The sequence below is a fragment of the Bos mutus genome, chromosome 12, assembly GCF_027580195.1.
Source record: "Bos mutus isolate GX-2022 chromosome 12, NWIPB_WYAK_1.1, whole genome shotgun sequence".
Lineage (NCBI taxonomy): Eukaryota > Metazoa > Chordata > Mammalia > Artiodactyla > Bovidae > Bos > Bos mutus.
In genome coordinates, this window is record NC_091628.1 from 32218121 (window position 1) to 32239963 (window position 21843).

At 41.1% G+C, this 21843-nt stretch overlaps 1 protein-coding gene across 1 annotated transcript in view; it reads left to right on the forward strand.

Moving 5' to 3' along the window:
- The window catches only part of LNX2 (ligand of numb-protein X 2), an 89525-nt gene that overhangs the window by 37244 nt on the left and 30438 nt on the right, over positions 1 to 21843 (forward strand). The window contains exons 2-4 of the mRNA XM_070380487.1: positions 9571 to 10092; positions 19344 to 19570; positions 21032 to 21231. Of these exons, the coding sequence (XP_070236588.1) occupies positions 9686 to 10092; positions 19344 to 19570; positions 21032 to 21231 (834 nt within the window). The 5' untranslated portion in view covers positions 9571 to 9685. The remainder of the gene's footprint in view (positions 1 to 9570; positions 10093 to 19343; positions 19571 to 21031; positions 21232 to 21843) is intronic.

The following is a 21843-nucleotide window of genomic DNA, read 5'->3' on the forward strand; positions in this document are numbered from 1 at the left end:
GTGGAAGGAGCCCGGGCCACCCAGTAGCCAGCTGTCTGCTCTTATCTGCGTTGTCCCTTACAGGCCTTAATCTACTCCGAAGTTTGTGTTACAATGCCTTGTGGTCTATGGGAGGGTTTTCTGGCAGTGTAACATTTTTAGCCTCACAGTAATCCTGTGCCATAAGCAAGATACTATTTCTAACATGAGGAAGTTGAGGTTTATAAACTTCTAATTGCTATGCCATGTTATGGTGTCACGTTGCTAGTGACTGGCGGGTGGAGCCAGATTTCAAACCTCCAGCAGTGCTCTTTCTGATGCCCTTGGCTTCCTTGGATCACAGAGTTGATGGAGGAGTTCTGGTCCACACTTAAAGAAATTAGGGACTGAAAAGACCTGGAAAATAAGAATTTTATCAATCATTTGAAAACAAATGTTTTCTAAACTTAGTGCAAGAAGATAAATGTTTGAAAGTTTTTACCCTTAAGAAGAAAATCAATCATTTAATTTATTACAATTAGAACATTTGCCTTTGAATGTCATATTGTTGTTGTTCAGTCGCTCAGTTATGTCTGACTCTTAGCAACCCCATGGACTGCAGCACACCAGGCTTCCTGTCCTTCACTACCTCCTGGACTTTGCTCAGATTCATGTCCATTGAGTCAGTGATGCTGTCTAACCATTTTATCCTCTGTTGCCCCCTTCTCTTCCTGCTCTCAGTCTTTCCCAGCATCAGAGTCTTTTCCAGTGAGTCAGCTTTTCGCATCAGGTGGCCAAAGTATTGAAGCTCAAGCTTCAGCATCAGTCCTTTCAATGAATATTCAGGGTTGATTTTCTTTAGGATTGACTGGTTTGATCTCCTTGCAGTTGAAGGGACTCTAAAGAATCTTCTCCAACACCACAGTTTTAAAGCATCAATTCTTCAATGCTCAGCCTTCTTTATGGTCTAACTCTAATATCCAGACATGATTACTGGAAAAACCATAGCTTTGACTTTATGGACCTTTATCAGCAAAGTGATGTCTCTATTCTTTAATGTACTGTCTAGGTTTGTCGTATCCTAGGAGCAAGCGTCTTTTAAGTTGGTGACTGTAGTCACCATCCTCAGTGATTTTGAATGTCATAATAAATAAGTATAAAACTGTATCCAACTGGTAAACATCACATGCAATAAAGCTAAACCTATGCAAACTGCTTCCCCTCATACCCCCACCGTGTCATTTCTGTAGTGTGCAACTCTCCTGAATTTGTGACGTCTGTAAGATGTTAGGCAACCATCTCTGTCAGCTGGTGCTGTGCTGAGCTCTGCTGCGAAGCCATCACGTGTTGTGGGAGTGTGTCTTACCTGTTTGGAAATGTTTAGTGTTCCATATGGTGTGTTTCCTTTTTGAAATAGTTTTATATCAATTCTGTTTTAAAATTACTCTAACATCATTTAGTATAATTTTTAGAAGTACAACTCTCTGAGCCTACAGGAATTGTGTAGGTAATCGGTTTGGTTTTTGCATTAGAAAAGTTTTCATAGCTTAATGGTTCAAAATTAGAAGAACTAAAGGCAGAAGGATGTTTGAAATTTGCAAAGTCCTTGGCAGCCACAATTTAACCTCCTTTTTATAAAATACTTAGGAGACTATTAAAGTTATCAAAGAACAATAACAGTTGTCAGGACCAGAAGATAAATACAACATATCAGTAAGTATTTTATTGTGTATAAAAAGATATAAAATCATGAGAATGATGAGCAAGATTTAAACTCCATGTGTGTGTGTATGTGTATGGTCAGTTACTCTTTAAACATAGCTGGTAGTACACAGACAAGAAGCCAAGATACCAGAATCTCTCTGTAATTCCAGCATCTAGTAGACTCTGGATAAACATGTGGTGAATGAAAATGAATTGTGTAGTGACCTAATTACCCAGCTGGCATGGAATTCAGAGCCTAAGTTTCATAGCCTCCAGCATTTTTTTCTTAGCTTATTAATTTTCTAGCTTACTAAATAGGGTACATCTAACTACAAGTAGCATCTTAAGAATTTTAAAATGGTTTTTCAGGCATTTCTACTTCATAAAAAGGAAAAAGGAGGCATATCACTGAGTGTGCTGAATCACACTTTTATGTCGACAATGAGAGAATTATAAATTATAGATGTGGAGTTGTTGGAAACTGGTATTTGGGTTTTTCCTCATGTCTTGCAGTAGGAAATAAATTTTAATTAATTGAAGAATAGACTTTCTGTTAGGGTCTCATAGAATATGCTAAGTACTCCGTATGTACAGAGAAATATCCAGACACACATCTTTAGGGTAGAAGGCTCTAGGGAGAGAGTTCCATTCTAGGACAGGCAGACTTCTCCAGCATGCGCTCACCTCCACATCTTGCCTTTTTCGGTTTTTGTCTTTTTAAAAAGTTGTGTTGGTTGCTGACTGGGACCTCTTCTTATGGAAGAGGGTGTCAGAACCCTTCAGTACTCTGTGCCACATGTCCACGTGTGACCCAGGACACCCTGTGTTCAGCGGGTCTACAAGGCCAAAACTGTTTTCCCAGGAACGCTAAGATGTATCCTTCCCTTTTCACTCTGTCTCTCACAAGGGTCCAGTAGAGTTTCCAGAGGAAACTTGACAGGTGAGCTCACAGCAGATTGAAAGAAATAGACAAGACTCCAGATCTGCAAAACACATGCTTCATAAACAGGGCCTCCCCTCACTGTGTTCTTCAATTTTGAAAAAAAGTTATTTTTCATAAAAATGTTAATGTGTAAAAGTGAGCTTTATTGTTTTATTAACAAATGAATAAACATAAACATTTTAATTAACTTAGTTGCATTGTCATTTCAAGAATGTTATATACATGGAATAATAGAGTATGCAGCCTTCTCAGATCAGCTTCCTCACCCCGCATAACTCTCTAAGGTCCATCCAGACTGGTGTGCACGTCAGTAGTTCATTCTTCTTTACTGCTGAGCCGTGTCATGTGGCGTGTCACCTGTTGAAGAACACCTGGGTTGTTTCTGAATTGGGTCTATTACAGATAAGGCTGAACCCGTATTTGTGCGAACGTAAGTTTTCATTTCTTTGAGATAAATGCCCAGGAGTACAGTTGCTGGATTGCATGGTAGTTTTGGAGTTTTTTTGGAAATAGCCAGACTTGTCCAGGGTGGATAAAGGGATCCTTAGGTGTGAAAGGTTGACAACTGCGGCTTTATACAAAGGTAGCTGTGTGAGCTGATATGTAACATAGACAATACAAGAAAATTTTGTGGTATTGATATCATCAAGCCAAAAAAAAAAGAGGCAAATTTTCATCAGACTTTTGAAGATTAAAGGAAGTAATACCTTATTCCTAGTGTGTTTATGGTCATAGTGTAGGGTCCAGTATGTTGACCACTTGCAGGACCACAGGTTAATACAAGATTTTCTCATATATTTACATAGTTATATAATACATCTCAGGACTGTACTTCAGGCTCCGTCTCAGTTTTTTTATTGCATAGTATGTGCTGACATGTGGGAATACAAGAGAGAAAGCAGATACTGTCTTTACCCTCCAAGAGGTGAGAAGACAGCTAAAAGTGTGAAAGTGTTAATCGCTCAGTCGTGTCCAACCATTTGCGACCCCATGGACTGTAACAGCCCGCCAGGCTCCTCTGTCCATGGGATTTTTCCAGGCAAGAATACTGGAGTGGGTTGCCATTTCCTCCTCCAGGGATCTTCCTGACTCTGGTCTCCTGCATTGCAGGCAGATTCTTTACCATCTGAGTCACCAGGGAAGCCCAAAGACAGATAAACAAGCATGCAAAGGTAGTAACTGCTAAAAGGAAGGCGTGTGTACAGAGCAGCAGAAACAGGAGGGCAGGCCGTGGTCCTGAGAGCAGGAAGGAGCCTGATGGGATCTGACAGGAGGTAGAGGCAGAGCTGAGACTTAAAGAGAGAGGAGAGGTTTTCTCAGCTATGTCAGAGGAACCGGTGACGTGTTGTGTCCTGTCCCACCCCCCACCCCCACCCACCCCAGCCATACTTTGGTGCTAACTCTTACCTTATCATCTTTTATCCTGGGCTGGATCTTCCAGGTTAGGGCCAATGAGGACCCTTTGAGCCTAAATGAAAAGTAACAGTAAGAGAAATTATCTGAATAACATAGTTTGAGAGTGTGCAGATTAACTGAAAACTACCTTCCATCTGAGTTTCTAAGATGTACCAGGATAGTCTTGTCTCATAAACCAGGAAGAGCAAGCATATTAATAGTGACTGGAGTTAGGTGGTAAACAGTCTTATAACTCCCTCTCCAGTGCTATTTAAATGTGTTGTAATATTCCCAGCCAGTTTAATAGCATCCATCTGTTTACTTCAGAGAATATAATCAGTCTGATTTCAGTGTTGTCCATCTGGTGATGTCCATGTGTAGATTCTTCTCTTGTGTTGTTGGAAGAGAGTGTTTGCTATGACCAGTGCGTTCTCTTGGCAAAACACTATTAGCTTTTGCCCTGCTTCATTCCGTACTCCAAGGCCAAATTTGCCTGTTACTCCAGGTGTTTCTTGACTCCCTACTTTTGCATTCCAGTCCCCTGTAATGAAAAGAACATCTTTTTTGGGTGTTAGTTCTGAAAGGTCTTGTAGGTCTTCATAGAACCGTTCAACTTCAGCTTCTTCAGCATTACTGGTTGGGGCATAGACTTGGATTACCGTGATATTGAATAGTTTGCCTTGGAAATGAACAGAGATCATTCTGTCGTTTTTGAGATTGCATCCAAGTACTGCATTCCGGACTCTTTTGTTGACTATGATGGCTACTCCATTTCTTCTAAGGGATTCCTGCCCACAGTAGTAGATATAATGGTCATCTGAGTTAAATTCACCCATACCAGTCCATTAGTTTGCTGATTCCTAGAATGTCGATATTCACTCTTGCCATCTCCTGTTTCACCACTTCCAATTTGCCTTGATTCATTGACCTAACATTCCAGGTTCCTATGCAGTATTGCTCTTTACAGCATCAGACCTTGCTTCTATCACCAGTCACATCTGTAGCTGTGTGTTGTTTTTGCTCTGGCTCCATCCTTTCATTCTTTCTGGAGTTATTTCTGCACTGATCCCCAGTAGCATATTGGGCACCTACTGACCTGGGGAGTTCATCTTTCAGTGTCCTATCTTTTTGCCTTTTGATACTGTTCATGGATCAAATTGCCAACATCTGCTGGATCATCAAAAAAGCAAGAGAATTCCAGAAAAACATCTATTTCTGCTTTATTGACTATGCCAAAGCCTTTGACTATGTGGATCACAATAAACTGTGGAAAATTCTGAAAGAGACGGGAATACCAGACCACCTGACCTGCCTCTTGAGAACCTTTATGCAGGTCAGGAAGCAATAGTTAGAACTGGACATGAAACAACAGACTGGTTCCAAATAGGAAAAGGAGTATGTCAAGGCTGTATATTGTCACCCTGCTTATTTAACTTATATGCAGAATACATCATGAGAAACACTGGGCTGGAAGAAGCACAAACTGGAATCAAGATTGCTGGGAGAAATTATCAATAACCTCAGATATGCAGATGACACCACCCTTATGGCAGAAAATGGAGAAGAACTAAAGAGCCTCTTGATGAAAGTGAAAGAGGAGAGTGAAAAAGTTGGCTTAAAGTTCAACATTCAGAAAACGAAGATCATGGCATCTGGTCCCATCACTTCATGGCAAATAGATGTGGAAACAGTGTCAGACTTTATTTTTGGGGACTCCAAAATCACTGCAGATGGTGATTGCAGCCATGAAATTAAAAGATGCTTACTCCTTGGAAGGAAAGTTATGACCAACCTAGATAGCATATTGAAAAGCAGAGACATTACTTTGCCAACAAAGGTCCGTCTAGTCAAGACTATGGTTTTTCCAGTGGTCATGTATGGAAGTGAGAGTTGGACTATAAAGAAAGCTGAGCACTGAAGAATTGATGTTTTTGAAGTGTGGTGTTGGAGAAGACTTTTGAGAGTCCTTTGGACTGCAAGGAGATCTAACCCGGTCCATCCTAAAGGAGATCAGTCCTGGGTATTCATTGGAAGGACTGATGCTGAAGCTGAGACTCCAATACTTTGGCCACCTCATGCGAAGAGTTGACTCATTGGAAAAGACTCTGACGCTGGGAGGGATTGGGGGCAGGAGGAGAAGGGAATGACAGAGGATGAGATGGCTGGATGGGATCACCGACTCGATAGACATGAGTTTGGGTGAATTCTGGGAGTTGGTGATGGACAGGGAGGCCTGGCGTGCTGTGGTTCATGGGGTCACAAAGAGTTGGACACGACTGAGCAACTGAACTGACTAATCTGTATACTGTGTTCCTGGAATACTAGATACAAATAATGTAGCTTGTGAAGATACACATTTTGCAACATTTTGTCTTTATGTTTTGGAGAGTATTTAAAACTAGTATTTAACTTGTATTTTAATATTTCAGATTCTGCTCATAGAATATCTGAAATCAAAATTAAACATGGGCGTATGCTTCTGTATGTATAAGTGTATTTATAGCCACGTAACTAGCAGGAGTGAGCAAACATTTTGTTACTCAGTTGGTCACTCCACATTTACGGAGGTTCACCGCTATGGGAGGCCCAGGTCATGAGGAGCTCACAGTTAGTGAGGGATGACTGTGTGAAATGCTGTTAAGAGCCATTATCATGGACTTGCTCCCAAAGTAGAATTAAGTCCTGGGCTGTAAGGAGAGGAGTTGGGCTGGGGGTTGGAAAAGCAGGCTCAGGCTCCCTGGTCTTCACAAAATTCATACACTAAGACTTTCATGAGATACCTTTCTTCTTTCATGTAATTACTTAATGTTGTTCAGTCACTAACTTGTGTCCGTCTCTTCGCAATGCTATGGACTGTAGCCCACCAGGCTCCTCTGTCCATGAGATTCTCCAGGCAAGAAGACTGGAGTGGACAGCCATTTCCTCTTCCAGGGAATCTTCCCACCCAGGGATTGAACCCACTCCTCCTGCATTGCAGGCAGATTCTTTACCACTGAGCCACCGGTGGTAGTCAATTACTATTGGGTTATTTTGAAACAAGAAGGAACTGGATTTATTTTCCTTCTCTCTTACTAAGTAACTGTAAGTTGTGTGGCTTTGAGCCAATCATAAAATCTGTCTGAACGTTTATTCCTTTATCTTTGATAATAGTAGTGAGAGCTCATATCTGAACAGCACGTATTACGTGCCTGTTTGTTCTGTGTATCACCCCTCTGAGATCGGCACCGTCACTCACCTCATTTTACTTGTGAGCAGGAAACAGCCACAGAGAAGTCCAGTCAGGCCACAGGGCTGGTAAGTGACTGAACAAGGGTTTGAACACCTTGCAGACTGGCTCCAGGGTATATGTACTCTTAACTTTCTAGGGTCTATGGTCTTGACACTCTCTAATCCATACTTACATGAGCATGTTAGTGATTTACCCCTGATACATTTTCAATTAACATTCGTGTCATGGTACCATGGAGACATTTCTGGGCTGGCTGTGACGATGCAATTGTTATTTGGAATTTTAAATGGGAGCGTGTTATTTTTCCTCATGAAAAGGTTTTGTGATAAAATAAAAATAAAGAACTAAAAGTTATTTAGAGATTTAGCAAATAACTAAAATATAAGTGCCTTAAGAGAAATGCTTCCTTAGTCATTATGTGGGAGGTCAGAATTGCAGTATATTTTCTTGAGAAAAAATGAGCGTTAATGCTATCACAAACCAAGAAGAGCAAGGGATATATGGATTTTCTTGCTATTTGAGTAGGAAACAAGAGTCTGTGGACATCCTGTGTTAAAATGCCTACACTGAAGTAGTCTGTTTGCCGGAGATAAATTTTGTTTTTCTCCACAATCTCACATACCTCGTACTGACAAAAGTTATGGTGCTCAGAGTAAGGCCCATGAGTTACAGAATATGAGAAGTGTTTGCTATCTTAATGCTGTCCTGGTTGTTTAAGGTCACAAGCTACTATTATTATTTTATTAAATTGCTTTTGAAAACACAGTTGATCTGAATCAGCTATGCCAACTGAATCTTGTTCCACCACCTCATAGTTCATGGCAGTTCTTGTTAAATCTCTTAAAATGTTAATATTGTTTTTCTGATAAATACTCCACAAAGAAATACAATAGCATAGTCAGGCAGCAAGCCAGGCTTTCTTCTGCAAACTTATCATATGCAAAAGCTTAGGTGATTTGCATCATCTTCTGGGCATATATATATATATTAATATATACATATATATGGATGATCAGGGGAGAATTATCACAGAGACAAATGCCAGCAGCATTAACATGCTGTCTGCTCTTTCTCATCTGGTACCGGACCCCAGGTTTCAGGACCGCCCTACCCTGAGTTCCTTTCTTGTCTTCACCATTTCACCTGCTCACGTGCCCAAATTGCTGTGCCAGTTCACGTGTGACTTAGTCAAGCTGCCCTTGTCCATTTTCTCCTCTGGCCACTGATTCCTGCCACCGCCCAGCAGCCACAAAACCAAACTGAGTTAGATACCAGTTCTTCTCCACTTTCTCTGTGTTCGCACAGTGTCCTGTGCACAACTTTCATAGGAGTTTTAGTGCCTTTAGTTTTCACACTGAGCTTTCTTAACCATCCTCTCCCTACATCACCTCTCTCCCTGTTCAGTGTTTGGCTCCTACCAGGGTCTGTAAATATTCAGAGTTAACATAGCTGCTGCCTTTGGAGGTGAACTTTTAACCCCTGGTCCTGCAGTAGCAAGAGGTATGGAACCTTCCCTGCTGGCCCTGCACTGGAGTGGGCTGCAGTCTCAGAGGAGACACATAACATGTACACACACACACACACGTGGGCTGCAGTCTCAGAGGAGACACATAACATGTACACACACACACACACACACACACACACACACACCCTGCGCTGAGTAAGCCTTGACATTTATAACATGGCTTATCTCTGTAATTGAATTATAGCAGGTTTTTTTCTCCTAATGGCATATATTGGAGTTTGCCAAGATGTCATTCATATATGCCATATCTTTGAAATCCATTTTTTCCTAAACAATGTAGAGCAAAGGTCATTTTTTCACAGATACTGACTTATCCTTCCAAAGACACCATCTTTGGGATGGCACCGTAAATGTGTAAAAATCCATCAGAAGCAGGGCGCCATGACTGGGATAGCAAATGCAAACATGTTACATATAATACACCTCAATTTGCACTGTTAGCATACTGTACAGATTAATTGGCATTAAAACTACCATTAAACAGTGAAGTCTTGAGTGATTTCAGTTAGTAGAACATGTGATTCCTGTATTACACCATATATAAATATGACTTCTCTGCTTTTAATCCTGAATTCTTTTCTTACCAATAACTTGGCATGGTAAGTCATTCTTCTTAGCCAACAAGCAAACTAGTTAATTTCATTTTTTTTAATGTTTTAATGGCTAATTTATTACATGACCTAAATTTTAATTTTTTACTAAAAAGTTTTTAGTAAAATTTTTATTAAAATGTTAACTGCTAATATTATGTTGATTCTTTTAACCTATGTTGATTGATATTAATTACTTTTTTGGTTATTTTGCTTTGTCTAGTTTAGAAAACCAGGCCTGGGTTTTAAAGGACAGCATCACTGACTTGTAAAGGAAACCAAACCTTTGGTGGAAGTCCAGCATATGAAGATACAGAAACTGCTGCAGTTGATTCACAATGGGAACCACAAGTGACGAGATGGGGTCTGTGGAACAGACCTCGTCCTCCTCCTTCAACCCTTTGTGTTTCGAATGTGGCCAGCAGCACTGGACGCGGGAAAACCACCTGTACAATTACCAGGATGAAGTGGATGACGACCTGGTCTGCCATATCTGCCTTCAGCCTCTGCTGCAGCCGCTGGACACTCCCTGTGGACATACCTTCTGCTGCAAGTGCCTCAGAAACTTCCTACAGGAGAAGGATTTCTGTCCGCTGGACCGGAAGAAACTCCACTTTAAGTCGTGTAAGAAGTCTAGCATTCTGGTTCATAAACTCCTGGACAAATTGTTGATTTCATGTCCATTTTCTTCAGTGTGCCATGATGTGATGCAGCGCTGTGACCTGGAAGGCCATCTTAAGAACAGGTGAGCAAGAGAAAGGGAGAGCGTGGCTCTAGGCTTTGTGGAAAGGCTGCGCAAGCAGACAGAAATCAGAAACATGAATATAAAACCTAGACAGAAAGTACCATTTTATACCTATCAGTATTTTTTTTTAAATAATATTTACTTATTTATTCTGCTGTGTGGGACCTTAGTTGTGGCCATGTTGTATCCATTGCAAGTCTTAGTTGCAGCATGCGGGATCTAGTTCCCTGACCAAGGATCAAACCCAGGCCCCCACCAGGGAAGTCCCCCTATCAGTGTTTTTGGCGGTATAATATGAAGTTGTTATATTCACATGGGTAGCAGGATATGCAAGGCAGTTTCACAGTTTATTTCAAAACTGGAACTGTCAGTATCATCTTACCTAGCATTTCATCCTAAGGACATAATCCAGAAGGAGGGAACGTTGTATATAAAGATGTTCATTGCAACCTTGTGCAGAGTTCAATAAATTGGGGTCAAGCTAATTACTTAACAGTGGTCCATCAGTGCATCGGGATACTATGCAGCTGTTAAAAATGACAATATTGCTACAACATGGAAATGGGCACGGGCACACCTCAGAGATGTTGCGGGTTGGGTTCCGGACCACCACTATAAAGCGAACATCGGGGAGCATAACACCACGGGTCACAGGAACTTTCTGGTTTCCGAGTGCTTATGAAAGAAGTTATGTTTACACTGTGCTGTGCTCTAGGAAGGGTTCAACAGCATTAGGTAAAAATGTACCCACCTTGATTGAAAATCCTTTACTGCTAGGAAAGAAAGCCATCATCTCATGACACACAGGACTGCCACAATTTGTAAAACATGGAGTATCTTTGAAGCACAGTAAAGGACGTGCGGTAAAATGAGGTCTGCCTGTATCCATGATTTCATTCTTTAAAATCTTATAAAATTCTATGTTCAGGAACTAGACTGAACAAGAACTAGAAGTTGGAAACATTTTAGTAGGGGTTTTTGTTCTACTAACAAAGGCTTTTTAAAGGGTGAAGTAATCTGTTCAGCTGATTGTTTAGTGAGTTTTTATCATTTGACTTTAATAAAAGACTTGTTCTTTAACATTGTTTATACACTTTGGGAAGGGTTAAAACTTACCTTTTCTTAGATATAATCATATAAAATGACCAAAATAAATGTACTGATGTCTACATTTCATAGTTAAACCACTTGTGCAGTGTAAATCTGCAGTAACTGTGAATAACAAGGCTTAATGTAAGATACTGGATTTAGAAATAATATAGTATAAGTCTGGTATAGAACAGCTTGTCACTGTACTCACACTTGAAATCATAGAGTTGAATCTAAGCTCATCCCCTCACTTTACAAATCAGGAAACTGAGTCACAGAGAGTTGGAGATAGGTAAAAACATGGTTAGACTTAAACTTCATTGTTCCTGCTTACTGTTCTGCCATACCATGCTGGCCTTACGCAGAGTGAATCCCATTCTCTGCTGTGTGGTAGTAAACATTTGATATATATGTGAATATGTGTTCATTCTGATCCTAAATATCAGTGTTATACAATGAGTATACTGATTAGAAATAATTTACATTTATGAGAAAGAATGAGAAGATTTACAAAGGAATTGCTTAAACTTAAGCTCCACTGAACTAAGAGTGGGATAAATGTGTACACTTTTGAAAATGCATGTGGTGTTTTCCTTTGATCACCAGCAGGCATAGAATCTGAACACAGTAACAGAGGCTTCCTGGAAACTGACCCAGACTTTTGAGTCTGCTGTCTGGTTCAGGCCTGGTTGTGGCTGAGGTTGAAGATTTTAGGCTTTTCCGTTTTCTCTCAGTAGAAGTATTCTTTTTAAGAAATGTTTCTTTTCTGGCTCTTATGAACATCAGTTTTGGGATATTAGAGGAACTGAACAGAGTCTCAGTTAATTATTTTGATAGCAGTAAGATAAAAATTACACAATTATTGTAGCAATGTTTACTTAAAATGCATACAAGAATTTAATATGTAGTTGAAGTATCATGAATTTTTTCTGTCAAACTGTTATGTTGATGATGTAAAAACTTGGGAACTGCAAACTGTCCCTTCACTTATAGGTTGATAAAAGCTAAGCAGTTATGTCCAGTTGAAAGTTCCATTTTCCAAGTGTGCTTATTAATATTTGAGCTACTAATTTAATCATTTCCAAAATGTGTTAGGCTTGTGTTTTGAAAGATAACACTGAAAAAGGTGAATGATTTAAAAAGGTGAGGTGACTTGCTTGATGTAAAGAGCTAAGAGTGACTGCTGATTATCAAAATTAGAACTAACGTTTGTTCAGTTAAGTTGTTAATCTGTGTTCTGGTTATCTATTGTTTGGTTGCTAAGTCATATCTGACTCTTGCAACCCCATGTCCACCAAGCTCCTCTGTCTATGGGATTTCCCAAGCAAGAATACTGGAGTGGGTTGTCATTTCCTTCTCCAGAGATCTTCCCGACCCAGGGATCAAACCAGTATCTCTTGCATTGGCAGGCAGATTGTTTACTGTTGAGCCACCAGGGAAGACCCTGATTTCACTTACCTATTGCCTGACTGACCTCACAAATGTTAAATGTCAGTATTGGTGAGAAACCAACCACTGCAAATATAACCAGATAAAAACAATGAGCGCATGGAAACATATTCCACTCATCGATTCAGTGAGTCCCAGGGACTCAGGGCATAGCAGGACTGGCTTGTCTCTGCTCTGTCCACTCTGGGTCACAGCTGAGAACTGAAAGCCCAGGACTGCAGCCATTGGCATTGGAGTGTTTACATCCAGGACAGAAGCTTCATTCACGTGTCTGGCACATTGATGGAGGTCACAGGAGGCATGGGCTCAGGCAGGACTCGTCCACAGGAGAGCCTCCAGGTGCCTCTCCAGCACAGTGGCCTCCAGCTACGTTAAGTTCTCACATGGGTTCCAATAAATTTGGAGAAGCTGCATGGCCTTGTATGGTCTAGCCTTCAAGTCACATAGCATCCCTTATGCTGTCAGTCATAAGACCCCCCAGATTTGAGGCATAAACTTCCCTTTGTGGGGAGAGAACAAAAAATGTGCAGTCATGTAAAACCAGCACAAACTAGCAATAAGGGTGATGTCATGAGACACAGAATTATGATAATTTTATTAGCAGAAATAGTTTGTTAAATCTGGTAGTTTTGAGTGCAAAATTACCTTCCCTATTTGAACAAAATTCTACTCTTAAGAAATCTGCTTCAGTTTGAGAACAGCTGACATTTTGTCCTAGGGCTAAGAGTAAAACATTTGTGAAAGATGACTGTATTTTTAAATAAAATTACTAGTTATTAACTGATTATATATTAGGAAAGCAATGAAAAATTTTAGAAGACATGGAAAAGTGCTCATCTTTGAAGGGAGAACTAAAGCCCTCAAGAAATATTACATATACTGTATGACGCATGTAACATTTTAGTAATTGCCTTATGAAGTTCTGCCAAGCAACATCAACTGTGAGGATTCCTCTTCCCCTCTCAACCCCATCCTGCCTTATCCTCAGCAATTTAACATTTAAAGCTTATGGTAATTGAAGTGATAATTTTTTTTAAATTGATCATTTGTGCCCTAGTTTATGGCAAAATTCAGAACCATTTTTTCTTTTCCTCTTAGAACTTGAGTTTAACAGTATTCTAAAAGAACGTACAATACAGAGAAAAACTTCAAAGAAGTCTTTCTGTGCTGAGAGCTTCTCTAGTTAAGTTAACATGGTTTTGAGCCTTTAAGGGTCAGGGTGCGCTGAGAGAAGATTGCTCTTTTAAATTCAGTTTGTAACTTAGAAGTTTGTGTCTAGCACATGCTCACCAGCATTTTTTTGTCCTACATGATGTAAAAAACAGATATATATTTGTAAATTGTATCCAGTAAGGGTCTAGTATCCAGAATATATAAAGAGTTCTTACAACTGAACAAAAACTCAATACAATTTTAAATGGTCAAAGGATTTAGGTAGATATTTCTCCAGAGAAGATATGTAAATGGCCCATAAGCTCATGAATAAATGCTTAACATCACTAGTCCATTTTAAAAGTGATTGTCTTTTTGTAAGTTTTAAACAGTCTCTGTGTATTCTGACCCTTATTAAATATGTGGTTTGCAAGTATTTTCTCTTATTCTGTCAGTTGCCTTTTCATTTTCCTGTGCCCTTTGAAGGACAAACAAGTTTAATTTTTATGAAGTCCATTTTATCTTTTCTTTCTTTGCTTGTAGTTCTGGTGTCATAGCTAAAAAAACCACTGCCTAATCCCAGGTAATGAAGCTTTGCGCCTGTTTTCTTCTAAGACTTTTACGCTTCTAGCTCTTACATTTGGGTCTTTGATCCAATTTGAATTGTCATTGGAGAACATGTGTATGATTTAATACTTTAAATTTTATTGAGGCTTTTTGTTTTTAGTGGCCTAGCACACAGTCTGTCTTGGAAAATATTCCATTTGTACACAAGGTGTGTTCTACTGTTGATGGGTGGAGTGTTCTATAGATTTATCTTAGGTCTAGTTGATATATAATATTGTTAAAAGTCTCTCTTCTTTTCCTTATGTCTAATTATTCTATTCATTATTGAAAGTGGAATGGAGACATCCTAGGCTTTTTTTTTTTCTTTTTTTTAAAAACTATTATTTTTTTCCTCTAATTCTGTCATTTTGAACTTCATGTAAATACTTTGAGGGTCTGCTATTGTGTTTGTTTATAATTGTTATAGTTTTGTGAAAAATCAAACCCTTTTCATTATTGTAGAATGTTCTTTGTCACTAGAAAGTATTTTTGTCTTAAAGTCTCCGTTGTCTGAAATTAGTATACCCATTCAACTCTTGATGTTGTTTGCTTGTATATATTTTTCTCTCCTGATTTAAACCTATTTGTATCTTTGAAATGTGTCTCTTGTAGACAGTATATAGTTGGATCCTGTTTCTTTTTAATCCATCCTGCCAATTACTGGTTTTTGATTGGAGTGTTTAATTTATTTATATTTGATGTAATTACCAACAAGATAGAATTTATATATTTTTTATTTTATTTGTTTATATATATCATTTCTTTTCAGTTTCTCTAAAGGTTCATCTACTTCTTCCCCTGTTCTTGTTAAATAATATTTCCAAGAATGCCATTTTAATTCCTTTGTCATTTCTGTTCATACCTGTTTTTTGAATTGTTTTCTTAGTGGTTGCCTAAGGGATTACAATTAACATATTAACTTCAACAGTCCAGTTCAGATTAGTATGGACTTGATTTCACTGGTACACAAAAATTTAGCTCACATGTACCTTCTGCTGAAACTGTCATTTTTCTTAAATAAATGCATTCCAGATTGCTACTGAACCCTGGCTTATTTCCAGAGTTCAGTAATAGTTGGTACTGAACAATTTTTCCCAGTGTTCGCATGGCTTTATGGAGGAGAGGCTTTTCGGATACCCCAATCTAACAATTTTACTAATGCCATTTAAATTGATTTTTGCATGCTATAATCCGTAACTATTTTTATCATTTTTATTGGTTCTAAGATGCTCATATTCATTGAGCTTCATTAAGGGCCCGGCATTGTGCTGGCACTTAATCATGAGCTATTGTATCTTACGTCTACTGTTCCTGCCGCTGCCACTCCCCCACCGCCCCCTTCTGCCGGCCCCACCGCCACTAACACTGCTACTAATAATACAGTGTGTTCTGCTACACTCTGCATCTCCTAAAGTGAGTCATCGTATATCAGGGAATGGTGCCACTATGCCATAAATCAAGCTAGTTCATATGCGATTTTCCTCCATAAGGAGAGCCAGAATAGGGGGGTGAAATTACAACCTTCAGTAGGAAAGAAGTCCCTCAGTTTGCTCTGGCTGCTGCAAGAGCCTTTGGGAGTTATTTAGGAAAATTTTAAAGACACACCTGCATGTAGAGGGCCCTCCCTGGGGAGGGACAAGTGCCCGGCCTGTGGCCGGTCACATTGCGTCCAGCGCCCGTGGTGAGGGCCCCCCACTGTCTCAGGGTTCCCCTTCCACCCGCACCGAGTGCACACCTACCCCCATCTTGTTCAGGGCATGTAACTTGGGTCAGTGTGCACTTGTTTCCTGCTGTTTTTAATCACGTGCAATAGCGTCCACACTAGCCTCCTAGTGTACTCAGTTACCTGCCTCCTGGTGCCAGTTGCGGTTTATGTTGTTACTGTTAAATGCACCATTTGAAAAGCAGAGGTTTTGTTGTTGCTTGTGAGTTTTGTGTTACCAAGGCCTTTCTTACTCTAACATTCTGTGACTGTGTTTCTAGGTAGAAGTTTGTGAAAGGAATGCAATTTATGTTTTCTTAAGGCACAGAGATGGGACTCCATAAGAATGAACTGGGTATGATTCACTATAAAGAGCAGGCATGTTTGAAGTCAGATCTGAGTTTGGGTTTTGACTCTGTAATTTGATAGCTCTGTGGTTTTGGCTTAGTTCAGGTTTCCCATTTGTAAAATGGGGATAATAGAGCGCTTGTGAGGATTCAGTGAAATACTGTCCATAACGTCTACACAGCAGCAGGCACAGCTTAGACACTCAACACGTGCTGGTGTCTTCCTTTCTCTTTCAGGTCCAAATGTTTACAGATGGGAGGGACACTGACTCTGGCCACCTGTGTCAGCTTTGCTCTGGTCTATTCGCTCCCTAATTTTTGTTTAAAAATTAGTTTTATTGAGATATATTTCATCTACCATAAACTTCAGCTATTTTTGAAGTGTACAATTCAGTGGTTTTTAATATATTCACAGAACTATGTAACCATCATCACAGTCTAATTTTTAGAACGTGCCAACACCCCAGAAAGAAGCCCTGTACCCACTAGCACCATCCCCATCCCCAGACACCCTGGTTTTGCATGGTCTGCCCCAGCCCTCTTTCCCCTAAGCTCTGTGCAGATTTTGTGGAATGCATGTATTTTGTTAACAGAGCTGCATGTGTTTGGTCTGTGCGTCTGCCCTCCTCACTGAAAGTGTTCTCTCTAAGGTCACCATGACCTTCTCATTTCCAGATCAAACCAGTGCTGTGGCCCTTATCTTATTTGCCCCTTCATGGCATTGACACAGTTGGCTGCTTTTTCTTTGTTGCTGCTCTTGTGTGGTTGTTCTATCTCCATCTGCTCAGCTGGTTCATCGTATTTAAACATGGGTGTTCCCAAAGGTTCCCTCTCTAACTTTCTTCTGATGCTAGGCAGGCTTATTCTTTTGTATGTTTGTATGGCACCATGTTTAATGTCTTTAATTCCTGTTACCAATTTGCTCTCCTACTGGGAACTTATATAGACCCGTTTCTTTACCTCTCTAGCAAATTTGTTTTGCTTTTTAAACTTGTTTTTCTGTATTTAATAACTATTTCTTAGCCTTTATGATTATTTACTTTGTAGGATTTTTTTAGTCATTTGTTAGGCTAATTCCCAGGTGTTCATATTGTTTGTATTTCCTCTTCAATTCCTGTTCCTAGTCCTTTTTTCTAGTCTGTGTAGATATTTGTGTATGATATATATTTTGAGAACTAAATCTTTACCTATCTTAGTTATAAGTATTTTAAATTCTAATTACTTCTCGACAGAAGTAATCTTTTCAGTGATATAATTTTCAAAAATATTCGCCAGGCCCTTACGGAAACACTCCGTGGAGCGCTGCCTCGCAGTGCAGTGCAGAACGTCCACTGTGCCCCTTATAAGCAAGGTGAAGGGAAAGCAAGTCAGGAGAGAGTGCCGAATAGAGAGACTGAATAATGACCTTCTCAAGACCTTAAATCCAGGACCTAAAATAAATCTTCAGTTCATGTGGGAAATTGTATTACTCATGCTGCTGCTGCTGCTAATTCGCTTCAGTCGTGTCCGACTCTGTGCGACCCCACAGACGGCAGCCCACCAGGCTCCCCCGTCCCTGGGATTCTCCAGGCAAGAACACTGGAGTGGGTTCCCATTTCCTTCTCCAACGCACGAAAGTGAAAAGTAAAAGTGAAGTCACTCAGTTGTGTCCGACTCCTAGCGACCCCATGGACTGCAGCCTACCAGGCTCCTCCGTCCATGGGATTTTCCAGGCAGGAGTACTGGAGTGGGGTGCCATTGCCTTCTCCGTGTATTACTCATATCCTTAGAGAATAGCTTCTAATTTTAATTGAATTCTATACTTTAATTGAATTTAATTCTATACTTAATTTGTTTGAAATTGTAGATTTTTTAAGAATGCTGTCATTGAATGAAGGACTGCAATCCTGAACACAAGACTGTCGTCTACCCTGCCCCACCTTTTCTAAACTTCTTCCCCCAGTAGGAGAGTCGATGGGGTCTGTGGAATTATGTCAGGGTCTGGGGGTGTGTGCCTGGCCCTCTCCTTCACAGATGCCTGACTCCTCCTGCTCACTCCTCAGACGGCATTCATTATTCATCCTGTGTCTTGTCGAGGTGTCATGTGGAAAAGAGCTGGCACCTTGCAGCATTTCCAGCGTGTATAAGACTTTCTTTAAATGTTTAAACAAGCATGTATCTTGCCCCCTTTGTTTGCCTAAATAAGTCAAAACAAGCCAAGTAACAGTTCTTATTTCTTGGTACTTATGGAAGTTTCCCCAGAACTTAGAAATACCTTCTTTAAGTTTCATAGCGTACCTGTAATTCCCCTGTTGCAGCTTTGCTTTTACAAACCAGGAGGTATGTTTTCACCTGCTTCCGTGTCTGTCATAGTAGGTAGTCTGAGCCTTGGCTGAGCTTCCCGCAGCTGGTGAAGCTTCATGTGGATCTCTGCTCCTAGCGGGTGAGGTGCAGTGTTGGCTGCAAGAGCAGAGAGGCCAGCAGTGCTCAGGGTCTGAGGCAGGGCACCGGTGGCATGTGGAGAAAGGTGCTCGTTCCTACTACTGCGGTTCAGCCATCTACCCTGTGAAAAGGGGGATTAACTGGAGCCTCAGGACAGCCCTCACAGGGCAGAGATTACTGTAGTGCTGTATACTGTGTATGTATTTCTGGTACTAATATATTCTAAACACAGCTTCTTACTGAAGTATTCTTTGAGATATACCAAACCCTTGTTTGTGCAGATGCCTTGTTTTAAATTTGCTGCATGGAGTGGTAAGAACTTAGTTTCTGTGTAAATTAAGATCAGAATTATGTACTGCTTGAGGGTACTTCTAGGTGCTTTTTGCATAGAAGCCTTTGCTGTTGTTTAGTTGGGGTACAAACTATTAGTCATTTTTTTTTTCCCTTTCACACCGGCTGGAAACCACCCGCTGTTGTCTTTCTAGATGTCCTGGAGCTTCTCATCGGAGAGCTGCCCTAGAGAAACGAAAAACTAGTAAGACTCAGATGGAGATCGAGAATGAAAATGGAACCACTGTCACAGACCTTCCAGCTGCTTTATCACCCGAAACGGACTGCTCAGGGCGGACCCTGACATCGGCATCCCTTCCCTCCTGGACGGAGGAGCCCGGCCTGGACAACCCCGCCTTTGAAGAGAGCCCAGCTGGGGACAGTACGTGCCGCCCCCGCCTCTGTTCTCCACCTTGTCTCAAATCAGGCGTTCCTTCCTTCCTTCCCACCTCTCCCCGCTGCCCTCCCACATGTGTTGTTTTCCTCTTTAAACAATTAACTTTGAGATATGGTTCACATACCACAGAAGTCACCCTTTTAGGGGTACAGTTCTAACAGCTTGCAGCTTGGAAGCAGGATGTGGAACTTAGCCCGAGAAAGGGGACCTTTCCACTCCCTCTTATATTCAGTCCAAGATTCACTGGTTGTTAAACTGCGTCTTATTGTGTTTGTGTTCAAACGTTTGCTTGTCACTTCTTGACTAAGAAAACAACAATAACAAGAGCAACAAAAATAATGACCCCAGTTAAGTGCCTCTTGTGTCAGGCTCCGTGCCAGACCCTCTCCATCCACTAACTGACCCAAAACCTGTGTCAGTGCCGTGGGGAGGTTGTATCAGGGAGAATCTGGAGAGACTGCTCGGTCAGCATGTGCGGCCAGAGAAGGACTGGGTGTGTCTCTGACGCCGAGGCCACTCCTCTGACTGCTGCTATGCTCTGGTGGTCCCCTCGACTCCCGCCCGCTAGGAAAGCCTATAGTCGTGGCTCCTGGGCATAGCTTGGTGGTTGGCCCTGGGTATTTACTTTTAAATACTTAAATTACTGTTAAATATACTTTTCTTGAAGAAGTTCATACAAATTCAGATTTTGCCTGCCACAGCCATAACCCCTTTTTAAGATGCTCCCTTTCTCAGGGCCTGTGTGACTTCCCTCTCACCCTGTGGTGACCACATACGAGAACTGTCTTTTCTTTATACTGCTGTGCGCTGTTGACATTTGTTCCACCCTCCAGGGGCTTCCTTCATAGCTCAGTTGGTAAATAATCTGCCTGCAATGCAGGATACCCCAGTTCAGTTCCTGGGTCAGGAAGATCTGCTGGAGAAGGGATAGGCTACCCACTCCAATATTCTTGGGCTTCCCTTGTGGCTTAGCTGGTAAAGAATCCACCTGCAATGCGGAAGACCTGGGTTCAATCCCTGGGTTGGGAAGATTCCCTGGAGAAGGGAAAGGCAATCCACTCCAGTATTCTGGCCTTGAGAATTCCATGGACTATACAGTCCATGGGGTCACAAAGAGTCAGACACAAGTGAGTGACTTTCACACGTACCACCCTCCAGACTGTCTCATCAGTTAGGATGAGGTGATGCTCTCTTAATACAACTTTCAGATCTCTGTGTCACCCCTCATGATCTGGTATGTAGCTGGTTGCAATAATTTACTGATCACCTTTAGGAGAAGAAATGTTCAGATAATCTTAGCACACAGATATTGTTTGTCATTCTGTTTTCTTATCCAGTGGTATTGCATAGCTGTTAATGTAATATGACTTCTTTGCCTGAAGATAATCAAGATATAAAATGTTGTTTCTCTTTCCATCTATTTTTCTCTCACTTTTAACTCGGCAGCCACACCACAACCACTTAGCTTACCAGAAGGTGAAATCACCACCATCGAAATCCACCGGTCTAATCCTTTTATTCGGCTAGGAATTAGTATTGTGGGTGGCAACGAAACGCCACTGATTAACATTGTCATCCAGGAAGTCTACCGCGATGGGGTGATCGCCAAAGACGGACGCCTCCTTGCCGGGGACCAGATTCTTCAGGTACTCGTTTTAATTCCTCTGTCACCTTGGCGCTTTCTCGTTCTTACTCATGAGATTAGAACAACATTGTGGTACTGTGGGACCTGCGTTGTATGTAAGTGAGTTTTGCTATTTTTATATGCAAAGTGTGTCAGAATTTGTTTGCAATTTCTCCCCTTTCCCAAGAGCTGGCTCGGGACAGGTGGTGTTTTCTTAGCCTTAAGGCTAAGGGGAGAGGGAGGTGAGGCTTCTGTGTGGTATAAAGTTCCAGCCTGGTGCTGGCTGTCCACCTTCGTCCTTCCAGTTCTGCTTAGCCCTTCTCCCCTCTCCTTATGTGAGCCACTGACCATCTTCATTGCTCCATTCATCACTTGGCACATCAGGACAGTGCACTGTGTAAGTGGACTTGTCTTTTCTGTGTGACCGCAGCCACCCTGATGGAGTGGATGTGGCTCTAACATCCTGCCAGGCATAACCACCTCCTTTATTGAAGTAAACCTGGAACCTCTAGGAATTTCCTCACCCCTAGGTGTATGCTGCCCCTCAGGTATGTTATCCCCACTGTAACACTTGGACCCCAAACCCTTAGCACGGCTGATACAGACAGAACTTTCCAGCAGGGTTTTGTTTAGA